This window comes from Scaptodrosophila lebanonensis, unplaced genomic scaffold (genome assembly GCF_003285725.1).
Source record: "Scaptodrosophila lebanonensis strain 11010-0011.00,11010-0021.00 unplaced genomic scaffold, SlebRS2 tig00000080-arrow-pilon, whole genome shotgun sequence".
In the NCBI taxonomy this organism is placed as follows: Eukaryota; Metazoa; Arthropoda; class Insecta; order Diptera; family Drosophilidae; genus Scaptodrosophila; species Scaptodrosophila lebanonensis.
Window position 1 is genome coordinate 2,512,892 of NW_022060561.1, and position 13,241 is coordinate 2,526,132.

Genomic DNA, 13,241 nt, shown 5'->3' on the forward strand with positions numbered 1-13,241 from the left:
GCACTATCATCTGCCATTATTCTAGATCACTGTTTGATTCTTTTCTACATTAAAATTGTACCAAACGTTATGCTTGTTTTCACATAACAGCGTTTGATTTGATTTACATGGGGAGTAATAAAACGGGCCATAAAAACTGGAAAATACGGTCAATTGGACAAGGGTAGCTATTCTGCCCTTCAGTTCAGCTGTTTAGTGGCAAACTTATTGGCCAGTTTATGAATATTACCTGTGATACAACACTTTCTGTTGACACAGCTGTTGACGGCAGCTTGTCTACCTGAGTCTCTATATAAGTGCCTGCCAGCTCGTCAGTGGTACTCAGTTACTTATTGGTTACTATAACATCATGATATTCAGCTTAATTTTGGTGCTCGTATCTTGCTTTCGCTGTTTAGAGGCCACCACATTTATAACAACGGATAGTCATGTAGAGCCACCGCTCTATCAGCAGCCGATTAATGAGCAATTCGAAATGTTGGATCTACTCGACTTAGGCGATCGACCACAGCGTCTGGAGCAGCCGAATTTGCGAAATTCGGCATCAAAGTTTTTGCTGGAGGTATACAATGAGATAAGCGAGTCACAGGAACCAGAGGAGGTGCTGCATCAGCGGCACAAGCGTTCCGTCGATGATGACATACTCATTTCCAACGAGGATCGTCAGGAGATAGCCAGTTGTAACAGCATCCTGACCTTTTCTAGTCGCTTGAAACGCAACGAATGCCACACGGATCTGCACATAACTTTCAATACGAATGATGTGCCCTTGGACTTGACACTCGTGCAGGCCATGTTGCGGGTGTACAAACAGCCCAGTCTGGATGCTGGCAATCAGAATCTGACAATTTCCATATACAGACGGCTCTATGCCAGACAACAGGACACGAATATTGTCAACTATCGCATACTGCATTCGGTCAATACGACTGCCAATTTCAAGGGCTGGCTGGAATTCAATTTGACGCAAACATTGCGTTTTTGGCTGCAACACAAGACGCTGGAGCAACTACAGCAGGGCCACGAGGTGCGCATATCGGTGACTGAAGCGGATGAGGTACACCTGAGTGCCCTGGACAGTGGCATTATGCCGCCGCACTCGGGGCTCTCGAGTATGGAGCCCTATATTGTGGGCTACTTTAACGGCCCCGAGCTGTTGGTGAAGATACAAAAGTTGCGCTTTAAACGCGAGCTGCACAAACGAAAAGCCACGCTACCGAGTGGTATGATGAAAGCGCCTCCCGTTGAGCATTATCGCCCCCCACAGTCCTGCGAGCGTCTCAATTTCACGGTGGACTTTAAAGAGCTGCAGATGCACAATTGGGTGATAGCGCCCAAAAAGTTCGAGGCTTATTTCTGTGGCGGTGGCTGCAATTTTCCGCTCGGCACCAAAATGAATGCCACAAATCATGCCATTGTACAGACCTTGATGCATCTGAAGCAGCCCCATTTGCCCAAACCCTGCTGTGTGCCCACCGTCCTCGGCGCCATTACCATATTGCGCTATTTAAGCGAGGATATCATCGATTTGACTAAGTACCAGAAGGCGGTCGCCAGGGAATGTGGCTGTCATTAGACTTTACGGCTTATGGCTTAGGGGTTTTTGTTTTCAGAATTCACTAATTAACCCACAATTTCAAATGCCATTTGAAGCTAATTTTAAGGCAAAGTAATTAAGTTTTCATTTTTAATAATAAATAATAAAAAACTTCTATAAAGTTAGTTTATTAAGTTTTTTTTTGTATGTAATTTTTCCCGTTTAACACTGTCAATTGTTGTTTAAATTTTAATATTTCTCCTGTTTGTTCAATTATGTAGAAAAGGATATGCTCTTGACATTAAGACATAGTTATCTCACTAGTAAATTCGTAATGTTTTAAGAAATGTGAATAAATTGAAATTGACTTTTTTAATAATAAGTATAAAAGCTGTTTAGCACTTTTATGAACTTTCTTTTGCAATAAAATATAGTTTATTTCACTAAGCAGCTGATTAAACAGTTCCATTCTATTTTTTTCATATTCTATATTTTGATATTAATAATACCTCGTCCTTTAAAATCAAGCCTTCATTTGATCCACTTTCTTGTAAAATCTATTCCATGAATTGCTTTAGTTATATTTAAGTCGGTTGCCGTTAACAAATACATATTAAAAAAAAAATTAAATAAGTTGATTTTGATTTTAAATAACTGATTTTTCTAAGCAGATTATTAAAAATGTTCATTGAAGCTTTTCATATTAAAAACCCCATATCTATTGCCTAGCCTGCATTCCTCTAATGGTTGGTAAAAAACTAAATTTTATATGTACAGTATTCAGTGAAAAGCATTTTCATTTTAAATTTTCTAAACAGCTGACTGTAAAGTTTTATTAATTAGCTTTCCAAAGCTAACGGTTACTTCACGATATCCACTTTCTTGTAAAATCTAGTCTTTAAATTGCTCTATTTATATTTAAGCCCGTTGCATATCATTTTGGATTGATATTAAGGCGCCATTTGACACATACATACTAAGCCAAAAAAGTCCTTCATATAATTGGAGAATTAATTCCGCAAATCGTAAATCAAAGCTGCTCAATCGATTTCGACAATTCGGACTACCTTTTCGTTTCTGGTAAAAGGCAAGTTTTTCATCTTATATTTACAATAAGCATCTTGCTGACTAAAATAAGGCTTTGAAAACGGTTTGACATCATAGTTTATAATAATTTCGTTCATTTACTTAAAATGTTTAGCAAAATGTTGCATATTTTTTGTCAAATTTGTGGCATATAATTGAAAACTGGGCCAGAATAGCCATCACAAACTTAACGAGTTTTATATTTTATGCAGCTATTGGCTAATTATGGACTCAATCAATATTTTTAAATCAACAAACTAACAATCGCTCCATCAGGCATCCAGCCGATTCCTGCCCCAAAAAATGTATTCATAAATGTTAATTTAAGAGCGCAATTTTGATATGCATTGCATTCGCATACTAACTTATGCATACGAGTATACCGACCGACCGACCGACCGACCGACCGACCGACCGACCGACCGACTGTGTGTCTACATATTTCATTGTTTATTAGCCATATAAATATAATGGCTGAACTGTATAGTATACTATACATCAGCCGAATGAATGCCATGCTGAGTTTATGACTCTTTATATGTGTCATTCACATTAGCTTAATATGCCGGAAAAGTGTGCTCGATATTTAATAGATGTGTGGAGATTGCAAGCCACGCCTCCTTAGATACATGCCTGATGCCGCCCCCCACCCGCTGTGTTGTTTTCGCCCTCGACATGGCAATGTCGTAAATTTTATATGGCTTTTAAAATCATATAAAAAGTGTTAATTTTCATGTGTTGCGCCGCCACCAATCGTTCGCCGTAGTACCACCTCTGTTGGCGCCCATCAAAATCAAGGAGAAGGTAACATAAATGCACTGCCAGACCTGCCACTTTACGCTCATTTTATGGCCACATTTTATATGGTAATGTGGATAATGTGTGTATAATGCGATGCCCGCCATTCAAGGCTGGCTAAAACAAACAAACTTTGACTGCAAAATTTATATTTTTATAACCCCAAGACACACAAAATTAACCAAAGCATCCCACGTATGCAAGAAAGCTCTCAACCGATTAGATATCGGTATACGAGTATAGACGACAGATTTTAAAAGTTCATCAAACAAAATAATAGATTAGGATTATGAATTAATTGTGGTGCAGGGGAACTATTTTCAAACATCTAATGCTTTCTGACTCGCAAAATAAACTCCCAACCACCACTTCAAAAATATATTGTACAAGAAAATAAAATAAATAAAAATAATAGATTAAGGTTATGAATTAATTAATAATAGATATTTTCAAATATCTAATGCTTTCTGACTCGCAAAATAAACTTCAAAAATATATTGTACAAGAAAATAAAATAAATAAAAATAATAGATTAAAGTTATGAATTAATTAATAATACATATTTTCAAATATCTAATGATTTCTGAATCGCACAATAAACTCCCACCCATCACTTAAAAAATATATTGTACAAGAAAATATATTAACCATAGTATCCCTGGTATGCAAGACAACCGATTGGATATCGGTATACGAGTATAGACGACAGATTTTAAAGTTAATCAATCAAAATAATAGATTAAGGTTATGAATTAAATGTGATGCAGGGGAACTATGTTCAAACATCTAATGCTTTCTGACTCGCACAATAAACTCCCATCCTCCACTTAAAAAAAAAAAGAAAAAGAAAACCACTAAAAATATATTGTACAAGCGACTACAGTTGAGTGAATCATTTTAATGACTCATGTTGCTCCGGCTGCTATAGCATAAAGTATATATGCTATATATGTACGATATGAATTGTAAAAATACAGAGGCAGTGCTAAATGTTGCAAAACCGAGCAACACATCAGCCGTAACATGGGTTGTGTTTATTATTGTTTCTATTCTTTTTTCTGTTTCTGTTTTTTTTTTTCTGGTGTTTGTTGTTACGAATGGCAACAACAAAAACAAAAAATAAAAAAGCAATGAAATGTGTCTGCAATACTCGTCGTACAACTAAAAATGATGTATCTGGTAGATTGTTGTGCGCGGTTTTTAGTGCCACCATTTTAGGTCTGGCATGTTGTAACTGCGCGTTTTATGCGTTTTTGTTTTTGTTCTTGTTGCTGCCGCTCACCTACACACATACGCGTACGCGTACTCGTACATCAATGTTGATTGTTTGGAAATTTATTGCATACTATTTGGCTTGTATTGCTGCACATTTATTACGCTTGTTGCATCGTTTGAGGCAAGCGCAACATACTAGCATTTCAAATAACGATTAAAAGCCATGCCAATATAAACAATTTCAAATGGCGAATAATCAAACGTATTCAAGGTATTTCAATGGCGTGCCACAACTTTTAAGCTTCAAAATAATAGAGAAAGCACAAAACATATACACAGATATACGAGTATGCATGGATGAATGCAACTCTCATTCAACATTTTTGACTAACATACGTAAGCCGCTGATTCTGCCAAAGTTGAGCAAAAACTGTATTCCCTTTTAATGAGCGATTCCGCAAAAACTCGTTCAAACAGCTTCGATTTTTTTACACACACTGCTGCGATTAAACATAGTACTGCGAATGCCAGGCTATAGAGTGTGAAATATTTATTTTTAAAACAGAAAGTTGAAAGTCAAAAGTTTTAACTTTGATTATTTAACATTGCTGCCTTTTTTTGAAGTACTCCTCCCTGATTAAGCTTTAAGGCTTTAAAGCAAATTTTGTGTATTTTAACATAAATATTATAATCAGCATTAAAGTTCGCTTTCTTCGAAGTTTTTCGCAATCAGAGTTTTGTTCAACTGCCATAGCCGCTACTCAACCTTTTCTGGATAGCCATCTGATTATCTGAAAGTACCAACCACTAGCCTAAGAGCACAATAAATATATTTGAACTGCTTTGAGTCTGCAGCCTTCAATGTCCTGATTTCTACGATATTTTAAAGTGTCGTTTTTAGAAACAATTTGTATTTTCTGTTTATTTCCATAATTTATTAAATTATTACTTCTCTTTATGGGGACACATTAAGCTTGAGCAGGAGAGTGTGAATATGAGCATGAACTGATATATTGAAGTATGTTTTCAGTTACATTATCGATAACTGAACACAAAAACTTTGCTAAACAGCTAAACGTTTGCAACGCCGGAATATTACAGACATTATAGCCAGAATATGATGCTGTTGCTGGGGAGAGAATGGGAGAAGAAAGGGTTTCAAGTGTGTATCTGTGTGTGTGTTGGAACGCCTTAACACTTTGTGTGCCGTAATAAAAATTAAGCTAGCATACATCTAGGGTACCTCAGACTTTGTGACTTCCTGCCACATACGCGTGTGTATGCGTGGCTGTTATTGTGTGTGTGTGTTTGAATAACTCTTATGAAAATTAAAAATTCTTGCCAGCATCGTAAAAAATAAAAGCAATGGCCTACACACGCAGTCGTTGAGTCCTGAGTCCTGGGGCTGTGGAGGCTGTTAGTGAGCCTGTTGGGCAGAGCATCAAACTATTTTGTTAAAGTCAATCACAGCAGCAGCAGCAACAACAACAACAATAACTCGGCGACAACACAACTGGGGCTACAAACGTTCAACTAGGCAGGTTTGCACTTTTAAAACATGGGCATGGCCAAAGGCCAAAAGCGTGCGTCTGCACGTTGTCGCCAACGTCAGCGTTAACGTCTTTTGTGTGTGTTTAACACAAACGATTCAGCGACTATATACAATATATACTCGTAGAGAGAGTAAAGGAGATGGGGGAGAAGGACCTGTGGACTAGGGCATAGTCGAGCCATTAACAGCAGCAAGACAATGCGGCCCAGCTACATGGCAGCCACACACATGTGGCACGCCACAACTGCACTTCCGCTTGCGCAGTCATTTTCATATTTTGCAACTTCCGTTGCCACACATGGCAAGCGCAGGAAGGGCCAAACCGGGCCAAGGCACAACACAACTTGCCAACTTCCCAACTTGCCGGGCTGCAACATAAGCGCCCATAGGGCCGCTTCTAAGGCGCAAAACGCTGCGCAACTGCTGCGTGCTCGACTCGACTCGACTCTCGACTTGGCTTCGCGCGGCCAAATGGGATTATTAATTTAATTATGCTTTAATTTAAGTAGTCGCCGTCGTTGTCGTTGTCGCTGTCGACGACAAAGTGACATTTATGGGCTGCCCTCAGTGCCCGAACAAAAGAAGTGAGTTACAAAATTCCTTTATTTTCTTTTTTTTCGTTTTTTTGGTTAAAGTCACGACTAGAGATGCGTTGCCAGCGTGCATTGAAAAAGTTACATAATGCCCTATTCTGAAATATTTAATTCAAAGAAACGCGATTATTCGCGCTGGAAGAAAATTAAAGACTGTGGTAAATAAACTAGACTCTATATCGATACAAAAAACATCCGGCAGCCTGCAGAACGTTCTATTCAAAAAATGTCGCACATAAGTATGCTATACTTTTTGTTATGAAAACAGCCAGGAGTTTCACAATGTGTGAGCAGAACGTTTCGAATTCTTCAACGAAGGCAATCTTTTCAATTATATGGAAGAGGCCTTATAACATTTTCCTAGAAAGGTAAATAAATATTCTAACTACTGCTCAGACGATTCTATTTGTCTATTCTGTCTGTGAATAAATTTCAGCATTATTATCACCATGTTGAATTCCTATTCTGTTTAGCCAATCGCCACAAAACTTCACAGTTAGTTGCAGTTTTAAATGTCTGTAATGGTGTAATGACCAAAGCTGCAGGTCCACTAGCAAAATAATAATAAATTATAAAAAAAGATACTTATTTGCACACACACTTGTTGAACTTCAAAAGTACTACATAATTGTACTTTCAAACAAATATTGTTATTATTTAAAAATAAGTAAAGAGAAATTTGTTACAAAAAATTTAAGTACTTCTACTTTCACGTCTAATTGTAGTTTAAGTGGTGTAGTAGAGAAATTTTAAATAAGCACCAAAGACCTCTTACTAGGACCCTAAATTTTGTCTAAAACCTTTCAAAGTGAATATATTCCACATTAAAATGAAACTGGCTGCGATAAACGGAATGGTCCATTATTTATATTTTTTTGACTGCACGAACTGAAAATGTATTCGTTTGAACACACGAAGCGATAAATCCATTCAATATGTTTAAATAATATAAGATGAAATCCGTTGTAATAAAAAGTGGTACTAAGTAGTAATTACAACTTTTTCAATAAACAAAATATAGTCACGTGCCCATCGCTAATCTTAAGAACTTATCGCTTGCTCGGTAAATGCAAAAACTTCACTGACCTCGATCAAGTTGCTTTCCAGTGTGATGCACATTTTTGGCAATTACTGTCTCATTTGCAAGAAAAGTAACTGTCAACTCTTTTGCGGCAAGCGAGATGAATTGAGCTCAACTGCACTGCACTGAACTGGCGATGGCGATGGTGATGGTGATGGCCATGGCGATGGCAATGGCGCTGACTTAAGTCGAAAGAGCTGAGATGAGTGTGACAAACGCAACGGTGCGACGAGCTCATAATTTAAACATTAAACTTTCGCAAAACGCTTTCAAGTTGACTTGACTTAACTACAGTTTTACAGCTCAAGTAAATAATTACGCAGCGAACGACTTGCCGAGCTGCTGGGTGGCGGGTGGCGGGTTGCTGGTGGCGATTGGGCTGTAAAGACTCCCACTGTATTGTTAAGCTCGGTCACGTCAAGTGGCGGCTGCAGACGGCAGGCGGCAGACGGAGCTGGCGGGTGGCTGTGGTCCTCCAGCCACCAGCCACCAGCCACCGAGGCGATTGTAATGATGGGCAACAGCAATTACAGTTGTAGTCGAGACTATCGCTGTTCCTGCTGCTGAGTGTGGACTTTAAAGAGACCTGCAGCTGCTCCGCAACGAACATGTAGTTAACAAGAGACTATAAAAAGACAATATAACAGTCATAAGCCCAATTGGCTACTATTTACTGAAATGTTTCATACAATTCCACGTTCAATAAACCGTGGAATGAGCCTGCACTTAAGCGCAATCCCCGAACAGAAAGTAAACGTAAAGCCTTGAATATAATTTTGCATTTTCTAAGACGCGTTAGACATGCGAGTTTCAGTTCCAAGGAATTCGTGCCGCCTTTGATGCTCTTTTTATTTGGTTAGTAAGATTTTGACAAGTGTTAAATACTTATAAGACAACTTGAGTTTTAAAGTTATATAAAGGAGTATTTTAAATGTGATTTCTAAACCAAGTTTAAGGCAAGCCCATTAACTTTAAACTTCAAGTTCGCACATCAACTAATTATCTTTTTGTTGGTATTAGCAGAGTATTTTTATTTAAAACTGTACATCGTGGACAGTTATTAAATTGGTTAAATAAATTTGACAATTTATTTCATTTATGAAATTTATTAGTGATAGAAATACAATTTTAGAAGATTATTTCTCAATTATAACCCTTTAGAAGCTAAGGCTAAGCTGATTGGACTTAAATAAAATTTAAAAAACATTTAGACGTCATTGTTCTCATTTTTATCAGGATTTTGTAAATAATTAGATAATTAATGCAAAATGCATAAATATGCATTGCAATGTCAATACCAATCGAATTGGAGTGAATTGGAAGAAGGTGAACAATCTGCCTTGTTTAAAGAAATTCGTCTACAAAGAAATCGAGTGATCGTCTTACTTGGAAAACAAGTCGATAAGATCGTTCTTTGAAAGTAAGGGCTGCGAATAAAATACCACTTTTTGAGACAATGAACAATAACTGTCTGTGAAATTGTTCACAAAAGTGAACAGAGTCTAGACGTTACCATAAAGAATGCAATCCAGTAGGAAGGCTAAAAAGAATTATGATTTATAAATAACACAATGCAGTACAGCAGCAGAAATGCATTCAGAAATAGTGAGGATTCACAGAATATTATAAATATAATATACATATTTAGGAAAAACCACTTCATAACTTGTCAGGAATGAATAAGACAGAACATGTAAATTTATAATAAGTACGGTGTTACGAGAATAAGAAAAATCAAAACATTATGTTGTTAGTACATTAAAGAAAATAACTATTAAATAAGTAAAAGTATGTATAAATACTGAGACATTTTCAAAATTAAAACAGAATAAAGATGGAAATTGTAGCAGTAGTTTGTTTCCCTTTATTCCCAATTGTCTGCGCTAAATAATGAGTATGAAGAGTATACTTTTCAGCTAACACCATTGTTTGATATTGTCTGCTTTAAGTGAGAAAAATAAACCGCACTTGACTACATGTGGAGGTAGTAGCAGCGATCCTTAGACGATCGGAATTATTTGGCAATCTTTCCGCTTGAAACGGGAAACGAATTACTTGCAAATTACGCACCTTTTTATTTGCACTCACACAGCACTCAGTGCCTTTTGCTGTAGTCCTTTGTGTGACATTGCATTGAAAGTCCTTTAATGGCTAAGCTCGGCCACTTGGCGCTTAAGCTCGTTTTGGCGTTTGCCATTCATCGAATGGTGCCCATTAGGACAATTGGCGAAGCCAATTTCTGTTAAGCCTCTTTTTTTCACCACTCCCCCCGCCACAATCTCCAAATAAAAGCCAAATTATGGCATTTGAAAATACAAAGTTGTACTCGTGCCTTGGCGTTCTGACGCATTTATGAAGTAATTTCCCCAGACGCTGCTGAACGACATGAACCCTTCTAGAAACATTGCCACTACACTTTTTGCTTTCTACTCTCTCATACGCCCGCACTCTCTGAGTGGAACTTAAGGTTGCCTTTCTTTTTTACTTTATCGCCCCAAAGCCCTGAGGGACTATTTGGCGCGCCGACGAATAAAAATAAAGGTATAATGCTCAATATTATTGTCGAGGAGCCTACACAACAGCGAGCCAGCTTTCGTTCTATGTGGACAAAATTAACTGCCAACGACCATTGGGCTGGAGAGGAGCGAGGGCTGTGCCTGTGGCTAGGCTGGGCGGGCCACTTGGGTCTCTATCGATGTCCAGGCTATGCGGCAATGCCCCGAAGTAATTTTAAATAAAATATTTATAAACGTATTTGTGCATTGAAGTGCGACCGTTGTCATTTGCCTGCATGCGCAAGCAATATAGAAAATAATCACATTAATGAGCCTTACAACAAATGAGGCGTGTCCACCAGCCAGCAAAGCAAAGGCAAAATGTGCTCGCAAGGAAAATGGCAAAGGATAAGTAAAAGGCAATGGCAAAAGGCGTTCGTTGTATGCCTTGAGCCGTTTTATTAAAATAATAAAGTTCTAATTTAATTATGCCCCCCAAAAAGAAAAGACAGAAATATGAAGTACGAGGTACTTTTCATTTGATAACTCACGCAATCCAACCCACACCCACATCCACTCCCACTGCCACTCCACACCCAACCCGTTTGCATGGCATTGCCTTAATTAGGAACGGTCGTATAACCGAAAAATCAACGCGTCCTGCGGCGTAGAGTGGGTTCAGTGGCGGGTTGGCACAATAAAGGACCATAAAGTGCTAATTGAATAAAACGGCACATGACTTGCATAACTTATTATGAAAAATATATATTTTTTGCCAGCTTGGTTGCGTCATTTCTATGCACAGACCGAGGGTGTAGTAGCCCCTTCCCATCCCATCCAATCCCATCCCGAGCCGAACCGAACCTATCGCGCCTCGAGCGAGCGCGCAAATTCATTTTCATAAATTTAAAAACGCACTTTAAGCAGCCGCCAAACGCTTAGAGATATGCCAAGCAGAAGGCAGATACTAAATCGAGAGACAGAGCGCGAGAGAAAGAGAGAGAAAGAGAGAGGCGTTTAAGGCGCCCAAAAGGATATTTAGCTGGCGGAAATATTTTTACGTTTCGTTTAACGTGCCAAAGATGGCGCAGACAGACAGGCAGACGGGCAGACAGCCAACCTAACCAACCAGCCAGCCAGCTAGCCAGCCAGCCAACCAACTAACCATCGTGCTTACCAAAGTCTCAACACGCCTTCAAAGCGGCTACAAAAGTTGCAAGGCCCACGTAAAACTAATTTAACCCGCACCGTCCACAGGCGCCAACGCTGGCAATGGCCATGACGGTGTTGGCCACTTTTGGCGTGTTGCGCTAAATTAGTCGAGCCAGTCCAAGTGCACAAAAAAAAAAAAAAAAAAAAAAAAAACAAAAAAGGAGAAATGTTAGAGCCATGCACAGTAAAAAGTGATTTTACCTTGGGGAAATTTTTGTAACAGTTTTTAATTTGTTATGCGCTACAGCTATATAGCTATGGCTATATAGTCCAAGGTGGATGAATGGGGCAGTTGCATTGTTTGGGAGTGCTGGTAACAATTAGTAATAGCGAAAAGCGAAAGGGCCTACGTGTACGCTATAAAGCAAATTGCTTGGGCAGTAGAAGTAGGAACACTCGAGACTAAAAGGGATGCTAACACTATTTTACTTTAATCGCTTTTTCATGTGTTGTCCGACACTCTACACTTTTTTGAGTCTATGGACAGTTGGTATTCCCATATCCCGACTAAATCATCCATCAACATTTTTATTAATTGAGGCAGACATGTCGTTAGTTTAATTAATTTAGACAGTGTGTTTGTCTGCTTTCCCCAAAACTTTGAAAAGTAGCACCTTTTCTTGGTTTCATGTAATAATCGATTAAAATCAAATAACAATTAAACGAGATAACTAATTATTATTAGGATTCTTTCAAGTATATAACCTATTCAAATCTTCTAAAGTTAAAATAATTGAAGAATTGATTATATAAATTAAATTAATTACTTATATATTGCCCAAAAATGTAAACACATTTTGTACCCATTTGGGGGTAAATATTGCAAATTTTCTTTAAATGGAAGGTGTATTCATATACAAATATTTCCGATTTTATATATATATATAGTAATAAAATGTTATAATAAAGATCGCTAACAATATTATCAATATCTTTATTATAAATAATTTATCAGATTGTAGCCCAACTATGTTAGTCACCAAATGCTTTCAAATTTTTATTTTGGTTCATATGGGACTAAAACATTATTTTATCTAACAATTTAATGATTTAACTATTGCATATGCGTGGCTATATCTTACCTATATCCCCCTATCTAGTGCCTGTTGGTGTTGTAGAAACTTATTCATTTAGAATGTTAAGTTGAAACCATTTAGATAAACTTAGCGACAAACGGCCTCTACCTAGGCATGTAAACCTATGCCAGTTTGTACAAATGTCCTTAACTAGGTCCGGTTTATAAACACTCTCAACAGTTCTTAAAAAGCTTTTAAAAATCGCAACTGCTTGACTTCAATTCAACATTCAATTCTAAGACTCCTCTGTTGTTTGATGTGTAGGTCATTAGAGAGTCATTGCAGCCTAATTGTTAAACTCTCAATTGTTTGGTAGGCTATCGTTAGGAGCCCTGCCGGCCATTTCATTAGCATTGTGGCCGGGCAGTTGGTTAAGGGTACGCGATTTTTAATATGCCCAACACGTTTCAATTGTTAAAGTTACCGCCCGCTGCTGCCTTTACTTTCGCCAGAGCCCCTCCAGGCATATGTTGGCAACGCTGGTCATGTCACCAACAACAACAGCAAGAGCAACAAAAACAACGTTCTGGATGGCCTGTCGGTGGTAGTTGCAATTGAAACGACCTCCCTCCTCTCCCACCCCTCGACAGCTTTAT

At 38.1% G+C, this 13,241-nt stretch overlaps 2 protein-coding genes across 3 annotated transcripts in view; one reads left to right on the forward strand and one right to left on the reverse strand.

Annotated features, from left to right (window-relative positions):
• LOC115626183 (tyrosine-protein phosphatase Lar) overlaps positions 1-13,241 on the reverse strand; it is a 186,845-nt gene that overhangs the window by 32,558 nt on the left and 141,046 nt on the right. The window lies entirely within an intron of this gene.
• On the forward strand, positions 350-1,576 carry LOC115626010 (protein screw). Its single transcript, XM_030521258.1, has one exon. The coding sequence runs from the start codon at positions 350-352 to the stop codon at positions 1,574-1,576; it is 1,227 nt and encodes a 408-aa protein (XP_030377118.1).

Bases quoted from the DNA above. Each gene is read 5' to 3' on its own strand.
- LOC115626010 (XM_030521258.1), top strand. From the start codon at position 350: ATGATATTCAGCTTAATTTTGGTGCTCGTATCTTGCTTTCGCTGTTTA.